The following is a 14,506-nucleotide window of genomic DNA, read 5'->3' on the forward strand; positions in this document are numbered from 1 at the left end:
GAGTTTAAGTTGTTGCAAGAGACTGAAATTGAACTTCAGCCTGAACGGAGAGCCTCTCTCCCCTAGCCAGAGCCCTCTCCTGCTCAGAGCCTGCATTGTCCTGACGGCCCCTTTCCATCTGACCTTGGATCTTGCCAGACCCTGTGCCCCTTAACGCTGGGGCCGTGTTTGCTCATTTTCCCCTCACTGGGCTTTTTGTCCACTTGTGATGCCGAAGGGAGGTTCTTCTCACACTATATGTAAGCTGAATTTTGAGCAGCTTTAAGAAATAAACACATTTTATGTATGTATTTATTTATTTATGTTATGTCACCATACAGTACATCATTAAATAAACACATTTTTAAAAGCTAGCATGAAGTATTAAAAGAAAAAATTAGAGGAATATCTTTATAGTCTTGGGATGGGGGAAGAGCCCTGAAGTCACAAAGCAAATCACAGCTTACACAACTTGTATAAAGATCAAGCATCTCTGTGTCAGGAAGTCTACCATAAGCGAAGGTAAGAGGCCTACACGGCGGGGAGAAGCTGTTTGCAGCGTATAAACAACCTTCAGCATATCCATCATGTATGAGAGATAAGAAGGAGATAAACAAAGCACAGAGAAAAACAGGAAAAGGACACCCTGTCTCCTGCAACCTGGTGCCTTTTGAGTCCCATCAACATGTGAATCGCATGTCCTCGTGGCAGAGATGTTCCCGTGAGTCATGAAGGCAACCGCGTGGCCTCCATCTGGGCCTGTTTACCCAAAGTCCCGTTGGCTGCCATCTGTCAGTTCGTTAAAATTCTTACCTGCCTGATGTGGGGTCGGGGGCCCTGGGGCCCTGCCATCCCCAGGGTCACACGCAAGAGTGCTGAGGCAATGGGTTAGGCACAGAGGGAGACTTCGAGGCCGAGTGGCTTTGCCGCCTTCTGGCCACGTAACGTTGGGGAGTACAGCAGCCCTCCGCCCCAGTTTGCTCGTCTGTGACACGGTTCAAAATGCCGTCTTCCTCACATGGGGCTTCAGGGCTGCGGAGCGCGGCAGTGTGCAGCAGGCGCCCCGGCATTGCCCAGCGTGGCCCAGATCCCAGCACGCCAGCTGTGAATATGACCGAGGGCTTAGTCGCTCAGGCCTCCTTGAAGGAAGTCCTTCCCTTCTGCTTTCTGAGGACCCCGGGGCCAAGTGGACTGTTGCAAGGCTGGAAAAATGAGCACAGGAAGAGGCAGTTCTCTTTCTTAAGGCACCTTTGGGACATGAAAGAAAGTAGAAATGGCCACTCTCCGAAGAAACAGGACTTCCTCCCTGTCACGCCCTCTCCCAGGATCTCCTGGGGCCAGTTTCAGGAGCGGACTGTCAGGATAGCCGGGCTTTGCCAGCCTCCCGGGCCTCGTGTGCCAACCAGGGCCTGTGTGTGCTGAGAGTCGCCGCTGTCTGCTTCCATTCTTCCTTTGAAGCAACATTCCAAGTGTCCACAGAGCTGGAAATGTTCAGTCCCCTTCCTGGGCACTTTGATTTATAGTTTACTCTCTCTCTGGTTGTATGTTATAAGCTCTGTTTTATTAACTTTCTAGAGAGCTGGCATTGCAGCAACAGAGAGCATAGATAGCAGGGAGTGTGTGAGGCCCAGGGACTGGGGCAGGGGGACTTTCTAACTGCGGGTTGTTTTCTCCTCAGGAGATAAATGGCATTACCGCAGCCCTGGCTGAGGAGCTCTTTGAAAAAGGTATGCGGCCGGGAGTCCCCCAAACAGTCGGTGCCAGTCGCCCAGCCCTGCCAGGCAGCCAGGGGCCCGGGGCGGTGCAGAGCTCCATCTGTGGTGCGGTGCCAGTGAGTCCTCACCAGCCCCCCCCCCCCGGGGTTGCTCAAATCCCTGGGCCTGGTCCACAGCCCAGCCTGTCTGCCTACCTGCCCTACAGGCAGCCAGGTCTAAGAAGCTGTGGTCTTTTTACCTTAGGACTCCTGGGTCCCCATGTCAGGGGCTAACCCCAGGCTCAGGATCTAGTCCAAAGCCCTGTGCTGGAGTTCTGGAAGGTGGGTGACCTGCCGCCCTCTTGCACCTGCTTTGTCCTTACCTGAGAGAGTTGAGACATCAAACAAGCCAGTGCTGGGTCATGACGCTGCCAGAGAGCCTCCTAACAGTTGCTAACGTGTAGTGAGCGCTTCCTGCCGTTCGGCCTCGTGTTGGGCGTCTCACCGCCTTCCTTCCAGGCGGTCCAGATAAGGACACTGAGGATGAGCGGGGACATGGCTGGGAGGGGCAGCACGAGGACTGGTTGAGAACCCCGCCTGCTCCCGGGTCCTGCGCTGGGCTGGCACCTGAGGCCTCCCCTGACTCGGGCTGTGTGCATGTTAGAGGTTGTAGCGTGGGCCTGCTGCCCAAACGCAGCCTCACGTCAGCCGTGTCCCGGCTCAGCGCCGCAGATTTTGACTCGGCCTCGCCTCAGGGAGGCTCCCCAGTCGCACGTTCTCAGGGCCCTTCCCTGCTTTGTAATCACGCATCCTGGGTCTGCCCTGTGCCCAGCGTGAGCTCAGGACCATGGCTTTGTCCTGATGGTGTTTGCCTAGTGCTTGTTAACTGTAGGCCAGGTGGGCAGAGGCCCTGGCTGCCCAGCGGGGCTGGGGCTGGGCGCTCACCCTTGGGGGCACGGCTGTTGCAGGAGAACAGCTCCTGGGGGCCGGCGAGGTCTTTGCCATCGGGCCCCTGCAGCTCTACGCGGTCACCGAGCAGCTGCAGCAGGGAAAGCCCACGTGTGCCAGTGGGGACGCCAAGACTGACCTCGGGCACATCCTGGACTTCACCTGTCGCCTTAAGTACCTTAAGGTAAAGCTGTGGGAACTTGATAACGGAGAGCCGCTTGGTTATGGGCATGGAGCCCAGGTGGGGCCGAAGAGGTCATTGGCTGGCAGTGTGTGCGCAGGTGGCTGAATGGGCCCTGGGACGAGGAAAGCCACCTTTGGTGTTCTTGGCACCGCACTTCTGGCTGTGAGCACCAGGGGGCGGTCGTGACCCAGTGCCCCCTTGCTTTAGAGTTTGGCTTTAGCCTGCTTTGCTGACCACGCAAGTGGTGAGTGGAGGTGCGTTTCTCCTGCACCTCATGTAACCCAGCAGAGTCACCCCATGAACGTGGTTGGGGAGCACTCGCAGCAGCGTCCCTGATTCAAGCCCTGTGTCTGGCCACAGGTTTCCGGCACAGAAGGACCATTTGGGACCAGCAACATTCAAGAGCAACTCCTACCTTTTGATCTGTCAATATTCAAGTCTCTTCACCAGGTGGAGGTAAGGCCTGGGGCCCCTGGAGTCTAGGCGGGGCTGAGCCCACGCGGGTGTGGGCTTGCTTCTGATTATCTGGGGCCAGAGAGTGTCTGGGTTTATCCGTCGGGCACTGTTGCTTTGGTGTTTGTCAGTATGTGACAGACCCCAGCTAGGTGAGTCAGGCCCATCTGAAGGTGGGCAGAGAGGGGCCTCTGCTGCATTGGCTGGTCTGCACGTCTGCTCTGGGCACAGGCAGCATGTGGACAGGATGGGGCACCAAGCGCTTGGCTCTTTCTGCTCCTTGCTCAAGTTGAAGTGTTGGGAGGGCGTCCTGAGGGCAGGCAGAGCCAGTTCCAGATCTGTGTTTCCCAGGGCACATCAGCAGAGGACTTTGAGGGTTCTCTGCACTCCGGTGTGCCCACACCTAACAGGAAATACTTTGTATTACTTACTACCAAATTCCTGGGTTCCTGATAATCTGTTTTGTTTACATTTTTTAAATGTAAGGGGACGTAACGGATAATTTTAAAAATGCTTGAAAGCATCTGTTTCTAGAGCGTGGCTTTTGTGTTCAGCCCTCTGTCCTCATGGACACTTCTTGGTGGAAGCTTCCCAACTGCCCTACGAAATGGATATTTTTATTCCCATTTTGCAGTTGACAAAACTGAGGCTTAGGGAGGTAAGGAAGTTTGGCCAGGACCACACAGTTAATGAGGGGAAGCTGGGCTCTAAATTCAGCCAAGTCTAACTCCAGAGCCTCTGCTGCCCACGGAACTGTTCTGCCTGCACCATTCTGGGCTAGTCCCAGAGACCTTGAGGACCACATCCCTTGATGGGAACGTGTGGCGTGTGCCCCCGCCAGAGCTGACTGAGGAAGGACTGGGAAGGTAGAGGAGTGCCCAACCCAGCTTCGACTCGCAGGCTGGGGCCCCACGGTTGGGGTCTGCAGGTGGGTAGCGTTCATGGGCGTGCTTGGGCCTGTAGCCCTCCCTCCTCACTGCAGGACAACCAAGGACAGTGAAGCAGGGCTGGGTGAGCAAGAGGGCCCATTGTACTCACTGTGTGCCCGAGGGCTTTTGCTCTCAAGTTCTGCTTTCCAGAGCCCGCTTTTCCTGTCCACCTGCCAAGCCCTAGTCAGCCCTTACAGCCTTTCTGAGATGCAGCTGTGCTGTGTTGCAGATAAGTCACTGTGGTGCCAGGTACATCCGGGGACTCGTCGCGTCAAAGCCCACCTTAGCCACGATGAGCGTCCGCTTCTCCGCGACCTCTATGAAGGTAAGCTCCACCCATTTCCTGCCTGGGGCACCGAGGGGCAGGGTCCTGCACTGAGGGTGGGTGCGAGCGTCACTGCTGTCTGCTGGCGGGGCTTGACAGTCCCTGGGACACTTTAGTCTGTGTCTTCATCAGAAATCCATACCATTAAACAGGATCGTTGAAGGGACTGGGTCTCCCCGCCCCCACCCCCCAAAAATGTCACTGGTTTTGGAGGTGACCAAATTGCTAAGTAGTGGCAAGTGACAGAGTGTTCATTCGATTGGTATAAATGTTTCTCTAAGCGTAAAGAGTCTTGGCTTATTACTTGTTTTTATCTTGCTCCGAGTGGACTTGACGTAGGTCAGGCTGTGGAAATGCTGCTCCGCGTCGTTTGTGAGCAACAGAAACACTTGAATTGAGAAAATAAGGGGTTTCTTTTCTATTTACCTTTTTGTGGGTTGCATCTTAGCAATGTTAAAATCCTTCTGCGGGTATAGGACATGGTGGCTGCTTTAGTGACTTACAGCGTCTGATCCAGGGTTGGGTTTGGTGAAGTCTTGAGGCCACTGGCTGAGATAGGAGGCTTGTGTAAAGAGCAGGGGTATTGGGCAACCTGGCCCCTCTCCAAGGTGCTCCCTGCGGCCTCTCTCAAAGGGCCCAAGTTGATCCATTGAGGGAGGAGAGCTCTTCTGGGCATCAACGGCCAAAGCAAGGAGGCCTGCCTTCCTGCCCTTTGACGGTGCCCCTGTGTCCCTGCTGCTACCCTGCGGAGTAATGGACAGTAATGGCCTCCTGTCCTCGGTGGGGACCATGGTGCCCACTTGGAAAGCATAGTTGCCTGGAAACACCATGAATTCTGATCTTCAGCTCCTGAGGTTTAAGCCAGAAAAGGCATCAGCACAGAGCAAAAGGCTCTATTGGGTTTGCAAAGTATTTGCTAATGAGGCAGGGTCAGAACACATTCTAAGTGGCTATTATGTTGCTAAGCTTTTCAGTTATTTCACAATCGGTTAAAGCCATATGAACTGAAGCCCATTTTAACGCAAGTTCACTTCCACATGCTAAATATGCTGAAGCCCTTCCTGAAATTTTGCAATGATCGTGTTGCGTGAGGGCCAAGTGTGGCGCTCAACAGATGTTCTCACACAGGAAGTCCTTGTTCCCGAAGCCTCGGAATTTGATGAGTGGGAGCCAGAAGGCACAGCCCTGGAAGGCCCTGTGACCGCCGTCATCCCCACGTGGCAGGCACTGACCACTCTAGACCTGAGCCACAACAGCATCTCCGAGATCGACGAGTCTGTGGTACGCTCTCAGCTGCAGGTGCCAGGGGCTTCTCTGGCCTGAGCAGACCCTGAGTTTGAGTATTCAACTTGGCCTTTTCCAGAAGGACCATGGAAAACCTATACCCAGGGCTCTGTGCATTGCCTGCAGGTTTTAAGTTAATTTCTGAGTGGGATTAATTCAAATAGGTGAGGTAGCGGTTAGAGCCAAATGTCTCATGCACGTCTGGTAGAGAAGCATGGTAAGTGAGGACATTTGCTCGCAGGGAGTGGAATGGAAAAATCACTCCCTAGATTTCAGACGCGCCCCCATAAGAGTGACATCCAGATAGTATTCGGGCAGGAGGAGAGTGATTCCCTTCTTTGTGCTCTTTGGTGGGGTTGGGTAGGGCTGAAGGGGAGGGATGAACTTCCTTCCCCATCTGATGGGACCTTGCCACCATCCTTTTCACAAGCCGGGGGTTCTTTAGGGACAGTGGCCCGCGTTCAGCACTGGAGGGAGGCCCTGTGTGCCCCTGGGACAGGCTGCTGGGTGGGCACGGGAAGGCGTCCCAGCAGCAGCTCCACAGAGATGTCCGGCTGGGGCGTCCGTGGTCAGGAGGAAGCATCTCATGGTGTCTGTCCACCAGGTACCGGGGCCACCGAGGGTCCTGCGTCCTAAGGTAACCTCAGGTATCTCTCTTCTTTCTCAAGAAACTGATCCCAAAGATTGAGTTCCTGGACCTGAGTCACAATGGAGTGCTGGTCGTGGATAACCTGCAGGTAATTCACGTCTGTAAAGAAGACCGTCCGGCGCCTGGGTGGCTCAAACGGTTAAGCGTCTGTCTGAGGCTCAGGTCCTGATCCCAGAGTCCTGAGATTGAGTCCCGCATCGGGCTCCTCGCTCAGTGGGGAGTCTGCTTCTTCCTTTGCCCCTCCCCCTGCTCATGCTCGCTCACTCTCTCTCCCGCTCACAAAAATAAATAAAATATTAATAAATAAAAAATAAAGACGACCCTCTGTGGGCTTCTCGAGGTCCCGCTCTCCGGGGGGCTCAGGAGCCACCTTGGGAGCTTGGCCATCCCCTGGGGTTTTCTCTCTTAGGCCCCCGAAAGGTGTCTGGGTGCACGGGAGGTTTGTAAAGGCAGGGTCTGCTGGTGTCCCCTTGAGGTTTCAGTGATGCACTGGGCGATTGTGGCTCTAAACGAGAGTGGGGAAAAGGCACGGAAATATGAACCAAGTGTGACGACAATGCGTCTTTGTCACTATGCTGACAGCCTGATTTTCACACCTTGCTCCTGCCCCGTGGGCCATGATGCCTCTGCAGGGGATGCCACGGGTTCGTGCCGTGAGCCAGGGAGCAGGGAGTGGCCCTTCCCAGTAGCTGTCCGGGGCAGGTGGGGGTTGGAGGGGGAGAGGCCCACGGCACCGTCCGTGGCAGGCCACCTGCTCGGGCACCTGGGCCTGAACCAGTTGTACCCTGCTCTTGATGCTGCCGCAGCACCTGTACAACCTCGTGCACCTGGACCTGTCCTACAACAAGCTCTCGTCCTTGGAAGGGGTGCACACCAAACTGGGGAACATCAAGACCCTCAACCTGGCGGGCAACCTCCTGGAGAGTCTGAGTGGCCTGCACAAGCTCTATTCCCTGGTCAACCTGGACCTCCGCGACAACAGGATCGAGCAGGTGAGCTCAGCCTGGAAGGCTCCTGGGGTCCTGGGGTGGCTGGGCCTTGGAGTTTCTCAGCCTAAAGAAGAACGGTAAAGCTGTCTTGTTGAAAAGAGGCCATCTGACGTGTTGGCCTGTTGCCGAAGCAGTCAAGGGATGAGGGAAGGGAACTCGTTTCTTGCAGATGGAGGAGGTCAGGAGCATCGGCAGCCTCCCGTGTCTGGAGCACGTGGCCCTGCTGAACAACCCCCTGAGCATCATCCCTGACTACCGAACCAAGGTGCTGGCTCAGTTCGGAGAGAGGGCCTCCGAGGTAAGCTGCCGGCGCGGCTCTGCTCTGGCAGAGAGACGGGCTGGATGGAGTCTGGCTTTTCCCGGGAGGTGCTGTCCACTGTTCTGTGCCTCCCTGCTTCGGAAGGACAGCTGGCCCCGAAGGGCCTTTCAGTTCCGGGAAGCCTGCTGCCTTCCCAGGAACAGGCTTCCCTGCCCCTTCTGTGGGGGCGGCGGCTGCCCTGGTTCCCGCTGGCTCCTGTCCTGTCGTCTCTGTCAGAGCTTCGGGCCAGGAGGGCTCCCCACCCACCAGCAGGCACAGACTGAGGGTGGAGGGACTGTCTTCAGCTTGTTAAAGTCCTGCTGTCTTTTATAGACTGCAGACCTTAAAGGGTTTGTCCCCCTTTGCCAGCGCGGCCCAGCCCAGTGTCTGCTGCCCGCTGCGTGCGATCTGGCCACCTGCCGCCGTGCCAACCGCACAGATCCTTAGCCGGATTCACCTGTCTTTTTGCTTTCTTTTCACTCTTGGGCAGGCCCTCTCCCCCTCCTCCCCAGATCCCAGGCCAGAGGATACCCGGGCGTCTGTTTGCATCCTCCCCCCCCACCACCACCCTACTCATCTCTTTCCAGCCCCGAGTGCCCCTTTCTTCACACCGTCACCAAGACCGTGTTCACAAGATGTCCTTTCCTCTTGCCCTCCCAGGCTGCATGATGTGGTGTCAGCTCTTCCGTGGGCCCTTGGGACTGTCCTCCGTCGACCACACTGTCACCCCTCCCTGCTTGCTAATCATAGCCTCCTCCTGTATTTGTAGATGGGGGTCCCCACCCGTTTGCCTATTCCTCGTCACCCTGTGTTTGCCCTCCTGGTTCCCCAGCCCAGAGGCCCTCCCCTTACTCTTCCTGATCTGAGAGTTGCCATAATTGGGGGCTTCGTTCAGGTCACCACCTTCCCCCACTTCCAGCTGCCCAAGAGGCCATCACGGTGGATCTTGCACCCCCTGCCTCCCCTTCTCAGAAAGGGACTCCCAGAAATGGCCCGGGCAGTGTGGGACTCCCAGGTCATTTCGATGGGGGGTGAAGAGCTCACCCGCCAGGGGGCAGAGCCTCCCTTGGTCTCCTGTGTCCTCTTGGGGCCTGGCCCACACCTCGGCAGGGCCCCTTCCACTCTGCTCCTGTCAGCCCCTATGCTGACAGCTGTTCTCTGAACTCCGTAGGTCTGTCTGGACAGTACAGCAACCACAGAGAAGGAGCTGGACACCGTGGAAGTGCTAAAAGCAATTCAGAAAGCCAAGGAGGTCAAGTCAAAGCTGAACAACCCAGAGAAGAAGGTGGGTCTTTGTGTGGGAGGTGACAGGAGTGATGGTGAAGAGCGAGCTGAGGGAGGAGCTGGCTCGCAGTGGAACCGGGCCGCGGAGCGCTCAGGGCTCCTGTGTCCTGGCTGCACCCCTCCATGTCCTGGCTGCTTGACCTTGGGCAGGCCCCCTCCCCTTTGTTCTCCCGGCGTGAGGCGGCCCGTGGCAGCACCTGCCGTGCGGGGTTGCTACGGACCAGGCAGGACCGCCTTCACCATCACCCGCCTGTGAGAGCTGGGGGCTCCCTCCTCCCCAGTGGTCGTGTCGGGTTCTGTGCTTCCTGATCTTTCTCTCCTCCCCTGGGCTGACTTGAGCACTCCTCCTCAGATCATTGAGGATTCCCGGCTCTCAGCTACCCCCTGCGTCCGACCCAGCGGCTCCCCTCCCAGCGTGGCTCCCACCTCTGCCTCCCTGCCCCAGCCCATCCTCTCCAACCAAGGTAATTGCGGATGTGTCTTGCCAGCTGGCAGACTGGCACAGGTCCTGCCTGGGCCTCCTGGCTGGGCTTGGGGGAAGATGCCGGCAGGATTCAGACACAGGGAGGGCATGGTGCTGTCTACAGAGGCGGGGAGGGGGGGTGCCGGCCTGATTTCAGCTCTCTTGTTTGCTTAGCGAGGGCCCCAATTGGCCTGAATCCCACATCCGGTTCCCGTAGGATCCCATGGGTTTCTAGTGGGGCCCTGAGGCTGCCCTTTGAACAGGCTCGGGGCTGCTGCTCATGAGGACCCTGCTCCCCCACAGGCAGCGTGGGCAGACTGGCTCCTTGCTAACGGGACGCCAGGCCCGGTGACTTTCCTGAATCGGGCACCCCGACCCCTCTGTAGGAGACTTTGTTTTATCCTATTGCCTCATCTCTGTGGCTCTCGTGATGGGATCCAGCCCCAAAACACTGTGTGTGTGGGGCCAAGGTGGGCTGTCCGTGGACCCGTGGAAGACCAGTTCCCTTCACCTGCCCATTGTCTTAGCGTTTTCAAAGGGCTTTCACCTCTGAACCCAGGCATCCTCGGAGATGAGTGAGTGAAGCAGGTCCCATGAGAGTGTCTGCTGGCCCGGCCCCCACGGAAGAGGGGAGGGTGTGCCGTCCCGAGTGGAGCCAAGGCTCGGGACACACAGGAAAGAACGCCGCCCGCCCGCCCGGGCTCCTGGAGACGCAGAACTTGGTGTGAGGTCTTGGGAAAACAGTTTGACCCTATGTTTCAAGAGCCAGAAAAACGTTCCCACCCCTTGACTTGGTAACCCCGCCGGTGGGGATTTTATCTGAGTGGGATAAGTTCATGGGGAAGGGGGAGGCGAAATGCTCACTGTAGCATTATTCACGCTGACAAAACATGGGGTGTGACAGGCGTCAGAGGATGCAAGGGAGATCGGGCTGTGGTACGAACTGCTCGGCTGCCAGCGCATCAGAGGGGGGGGGCTGGGTAGGAAGAAAGGAGGAGCGCTCAGGTGGAATGGGAGCGCCTGTGGCCGGGCAGCACACCAAGGTCATGACCCTGAGGTAGGAGAGAGAATTCAGGAGAGCGGATTGGTGGTGTTAGGGGCCAGCGTTAATTGTCAGTCCGCTTCTAGAACACTCTTGACTGAGAGATTTGGGTTTTATTTTTTTACCTGGAAGGGGAGGGGGGTTTGTATCACTGCAAAGAAGCTTCCCTGCCGCCGGGCCCAAGCCACCAGCGTGCGCTGCCCCGTCACAGCCCCGGCCAGCCTGCGGAGAAGCCGAGTGACTAGGCTTCTGGGGGACGGGCAGATGCCACTGGTCCTCGAGGCCGGGCCCCAGCCGGTTCTTAGTCCGCGTTTGTTGAATTGATGAACGAGTGAATGTGTGAGTGAACGAGCAAGCGGAGATCCAGCCGGTAAAGCGCAGACCGTAGGTGCGGGGAATGAGGCGTCTGCCCCGGCGCCGCGGCTGCAGGCAGCCCCTGGTTGGGCAGGAAGGCCTCTGCCCCGCTCCCAGGGACGTGTCACAGAGTGGCTCACTATAGTCTGCCCCCCCCACCCGCCCCTTTCCCGGCTACCAGACATTTAGACGTCGTCTCCAGATTTGCACCTCTCACGAATAAAACTGTAGTGGATGTCTTTGTGTGCACATCTCTTTCCTTTTTGTGAGAAACAACAGAATTCGGGCCCCATCTAGGCACTCTGATGCCTCTCGTCTCATCCTCGGAGTGACCCCTCCTGACCACTTGTTTGTACAGTCCACGGTCCAGGAAGGAAGCAGAAAGACTGTCCCCGTCCACATTTCCTCAGTCCCAAACAGGGCGTGGGTGGGTAGCAGCAAGAAAACGTTGCCTTCTCTCACTAAGGTGGGGGACTCTGCTGGGGGTTGTGTTCAGCCGTGTGCTTCCCGTCCAGGGTCTTGCCTGGATGGGCCAGGATTTCTCCCTGAGGGAGCAGCTCTGCTCCCAGCCTGCACCCGCCCATAGAGGTAAACACGCTCGTGGTACACCGGGCGCTCCCCTGTGAACACCGAGCCTCGGGGTGTGTCAGGAGCTGTTAGCCAGCTTGTGGGAGCCGTGGAGGAGTGTGGCCGGTAGGGGCTGACGGATGACATGGCAGTTGATTCTTCAGCCGGGTCCGTAGAGAAGCGGTTAGGAGCAGGCACCCGGGAGGGAGGCCGCTCAGCGTGCAGCCCAGCTTTCCGGGCCGTGTGCCTTCAAGCAACCTGCAGCCTCTCTGAAGCTCAGTTCTCGCAACTGTAAAGTGGATGTACCCTACTTCATCGATTCTAAGATGCACCCGTTTCCACCCTGTGACTTCTCTGAAATTGAGATGCGTCTTTCAGTCAGTGGCCTCTCATAGTCGCTGTCAGCCAGCTGGTATTCGTGACGGAGTCGTGTGAAAGCCTTCCGTGGACACCTGCTAAGACCAAGATGGCGCCCCATCCACGCATCTTAGATTTGATGAACTGTGGTAAATAATGAGAGGCGTGCATGAGCTAATGCTGGGGAAGCGCTTAGCACTGCTCCTGGCTCCTCAGGAATGGTCAGGAAGGGCTTCCCTTCCGTGCGTCCTTACCGGGCGATTCCAGATGACCAGGACGGTGCCCCTAAGGAACCTGGAGGTGAGCTTGTGTGCCCAAGGGAGAGCAGGACAGGTGACGTGGGGGCGTTTGCAGAAGGGAGAGGCACGTCTAGAGCAGAGGGCTTTGCACTGGAGGTGGTATGCGAGGTGGACCTCAAAGGACGAGAGAATCCGAGCGTGTGAGGGAGGAGAGGGCTGGACTCCGGGAGAGAGTAGTGCGCTTCCTGCATGGCTGTGTGCTTGCCGCCTTCCTGCCTCTGCGTAGCGCCTGCTGCTTTGCTCGGGGGGCGGGGGGCAGGGGGTCTGGGCTTGGGCTCTTGGCTTGGCTAGTCCGTGGGCAGAGGACCCGGGCTGCACGAGTTGTCCTGTCCCTGGGGGGCAGCTGGGCTGCACAAGGGTCCGTGACCTCTGGAGCCAGGCAAGCCCTGAGCTCCTTCAAACCTCTGTGAAACTGGGGGTTGGTGTTCAGTGTTCTGCCAGCTAGCTACATTTAGGACAATGTTTTTAGAAAGTCTTTATCCTCCACCCCTGTGGAAAATGTCTGGAGCGAAGTAACAGGCCCGGGCAAGCTGTATTCATCAAACAGCGTCAGCAGGGTTTAAGAACGCCATGTGTTTCTGGGGTGCATGAGTCCGTGTGCTGTGCATGGAGGTGGCCTAGAGGGAGGGTCAGTGGGGAGCATCCTGCGGAAAACAGACCGTGGGTGCCGAGCACAGTTTGTCCTTGCCAGCCCAGAGGAAAACAGCCTGCGAGAAGGCCTGGCCCTCCGCGTGAGCGGTCCGGAGCCCTTGCGTGTCTGTGAAGCTCATAGAGGTGTTCTGTTAGTGGGGTGGGGAGCCGAGTTCAGTCATTCTCCTAGAAACAGGTTCCAGGAGTGAGCACGTTGAAGGCTCTTGATGGACATACTGCCAAACTGCTCTCCCAGCGGGCAGGCCAACTCATGTCCCACCGCCTGCCTCTGCGCAGTTAGGCCAAGGCCAGACCAGGCTGTCAGACCTTTGCCAAAGTGAGGCAAAACCGAGGTCACGTTTCAGCTTGCCCTTCGGTTCCTTGTGGGGTGCGCCTCGGTTCCTCTGTTCTTTCTGACGGCCATTCCTTTGTGGAACGGCTGCTCATCCCTGTGGTCTCCTAGCGGGGTTTCCAGCCCCCCACTCCCATCCTTGTTATCTGGGAGAGCCTTTTATAGATCAGAGACACACATCTTTGTCAAGTATCGCAAGTACTTTGTTCTTTCATTTTATCTTCGACTTCTTTTCTTGCAGAAGTTTGGTGATTACATAGTCACACACCTGTCAGTTTCTTCCTTTGGATTTAGGATTAGAAAGTCTGTCCCTGCCCTGAGGTTAGATAAGCAGTCACTTGTTCTTTCTTTGAGGTTAAGATTTCCGTTTTTAATGTTTTCTTCTGTGATCTGTGTGCCTGGGTTGGGGGGTCCGATGTGGCCCCCAGCCACGTCAGTAGCCTGACGGCCCAGCCCTGTTTGTTGAATGGCTACTCTCCCTGCCCACCCTGCCCGCCCGCCCCTGGTCTCTCCAGGTATCATGTTCGTGCAGGAGGAGGCCCTGGCCAGCAGCCTCTCATCCACCGACAGCCTGACTCCCGAAGACCGGCCCATTGCCCGGGGCTGCTCCGATTCCTTGGAGTCCATCCCGTCCGGACAGGTAATGCGCTCCTGCTGCTTCTGGGGATCGCTTGTGTCTGTGGACTGGCTCTTCTGCCTAGGGCCGTCCGGAAGTAGGACTTGCCTGGGCTGGAAGCTGGAGGTGGCCTGGCTCAGTTGGGGCAGATGCTGCCGCTGCCTGGCGCACTCTGCTTTGTGATGAGCACTTTGTCTTCCCTGTCGGTCCATCCGTGTGTGTGTATCCGTCTCTCTCTCTCTCTCTCTCTCTCTCTCTCTCTCAGGGCTCATAGGAACAGGCAGTTCTCTCACTAGCCCCTAGGGTCCTTAGGGCCTATGAGTGGACTCCCCTGGGACAGGCAGTTCAGAAAGCCCTCGGGGGGGATTGTTTGGGTCCACATCCATCAGGAAGAATTTGTCCACTGTTGCCTGGCACGCTGGGCTACTCTGCCCGCTCCTGCATGTTACCCTAGTAGTCTGGGACACACTGTGACTCCAGCACCTCTGTGGCTGCTGCTGAGGGCTCTGGAACTTTTCCTTCTGTCCTGGGAAGAGAGGAGGAAGGCAAGTGTGATGCGGGGGTTCTGCTTGGTCCCTGGGCCTCCATCCAGCCCTGACTGTGTTCAGTAGTCCGGGGTCACGGCCCTGTGACTCTGGGCAGTTTGCAGAGTCCGCTCTGTCCCAGCACTCCTTGGCACTCCTCCCTTCGCTCTCCCCAGGGTCACACGGTAGGAAGTTGCCGGGCCCTAGGTCCTCAGCACTGCCCAGTGACCCCTGGGAGGGCCTGGCCGGGTGCTGCGTAGCCTCTGCCCGTTGAGATCTCTGCGGGC

The 14,506-nt window shown here is 57.3% G+C and overlaps 1 protein-coding gene across 3 annotated transcripts in view; it reads left to right on the top strand.

Moving 5' to 3' along the window:
• Positions 1-14,506, top strand: part of NISCH (nischarin) — a 32,991-nt gene that overhangs the window by 9,564 nt on the left and 8,921 nt on the right. For 2 of the 3 annotated variants that reach the window (XM_026500982.4, XM_026500983.4), the window contains exons 4-14: positions 1,658-1,706; positions 2,641-2,804; positions 3,165-3,260; positions 4,416-4,511; positions 5,640-5,792; positions 6,464-6,532; positions 7,251-7,436; positions 7,603-7,731; positions 8,903-9,016; positions 9,368-9,479; positions 13,595-13,719. In XM_026500982.4, coding sequence (XP_026356767.2) covers positions 1,658-1,706; positions 2,641-2,804; positions 3,165-3,260; positions 4,416-4,511; positions 5,640-5,792; positions 6,464-6,532; positions 7,251-7,436; positions 7,603-7,731; positions 8,903-9,016; positions 9,368-9,479; positions 13,595-13,719 — 1,293 coding nt within the window. Of the gene's footprint in view, positions 1-1,657; positions 1,707-2,640; positions 2,805-3,164; positions 3,261-4,415; positions 4,512-5,639; positions 5,793-6,463; positions 6,533-7,250; positions 7,437-7,602; positions 7,732-8,902; positions 9,017-9,367; positions 9,480-10,037; positions 11,114-13,594; positions 13,720-14,506 lie in introns of those variants that run through there. The other variant, XM_026500984.4, reaches the window with a different exon arrangement.

This window comes from Ursus arctos, unplaced genomic scaffold (assembly GCF_023065955.2).
Source record: "Ursus arctos isolate Adak ecotype North America unplaced genomic scaffold, UrsArc2.0 scaffold_14, whole genome shotgun sequence".
Lineage (NCBI taxonomy): Eukaryota > Metazoa > Chordata > Mammalia > Carnivora > Ursidae > Ursus > Ursus arctos.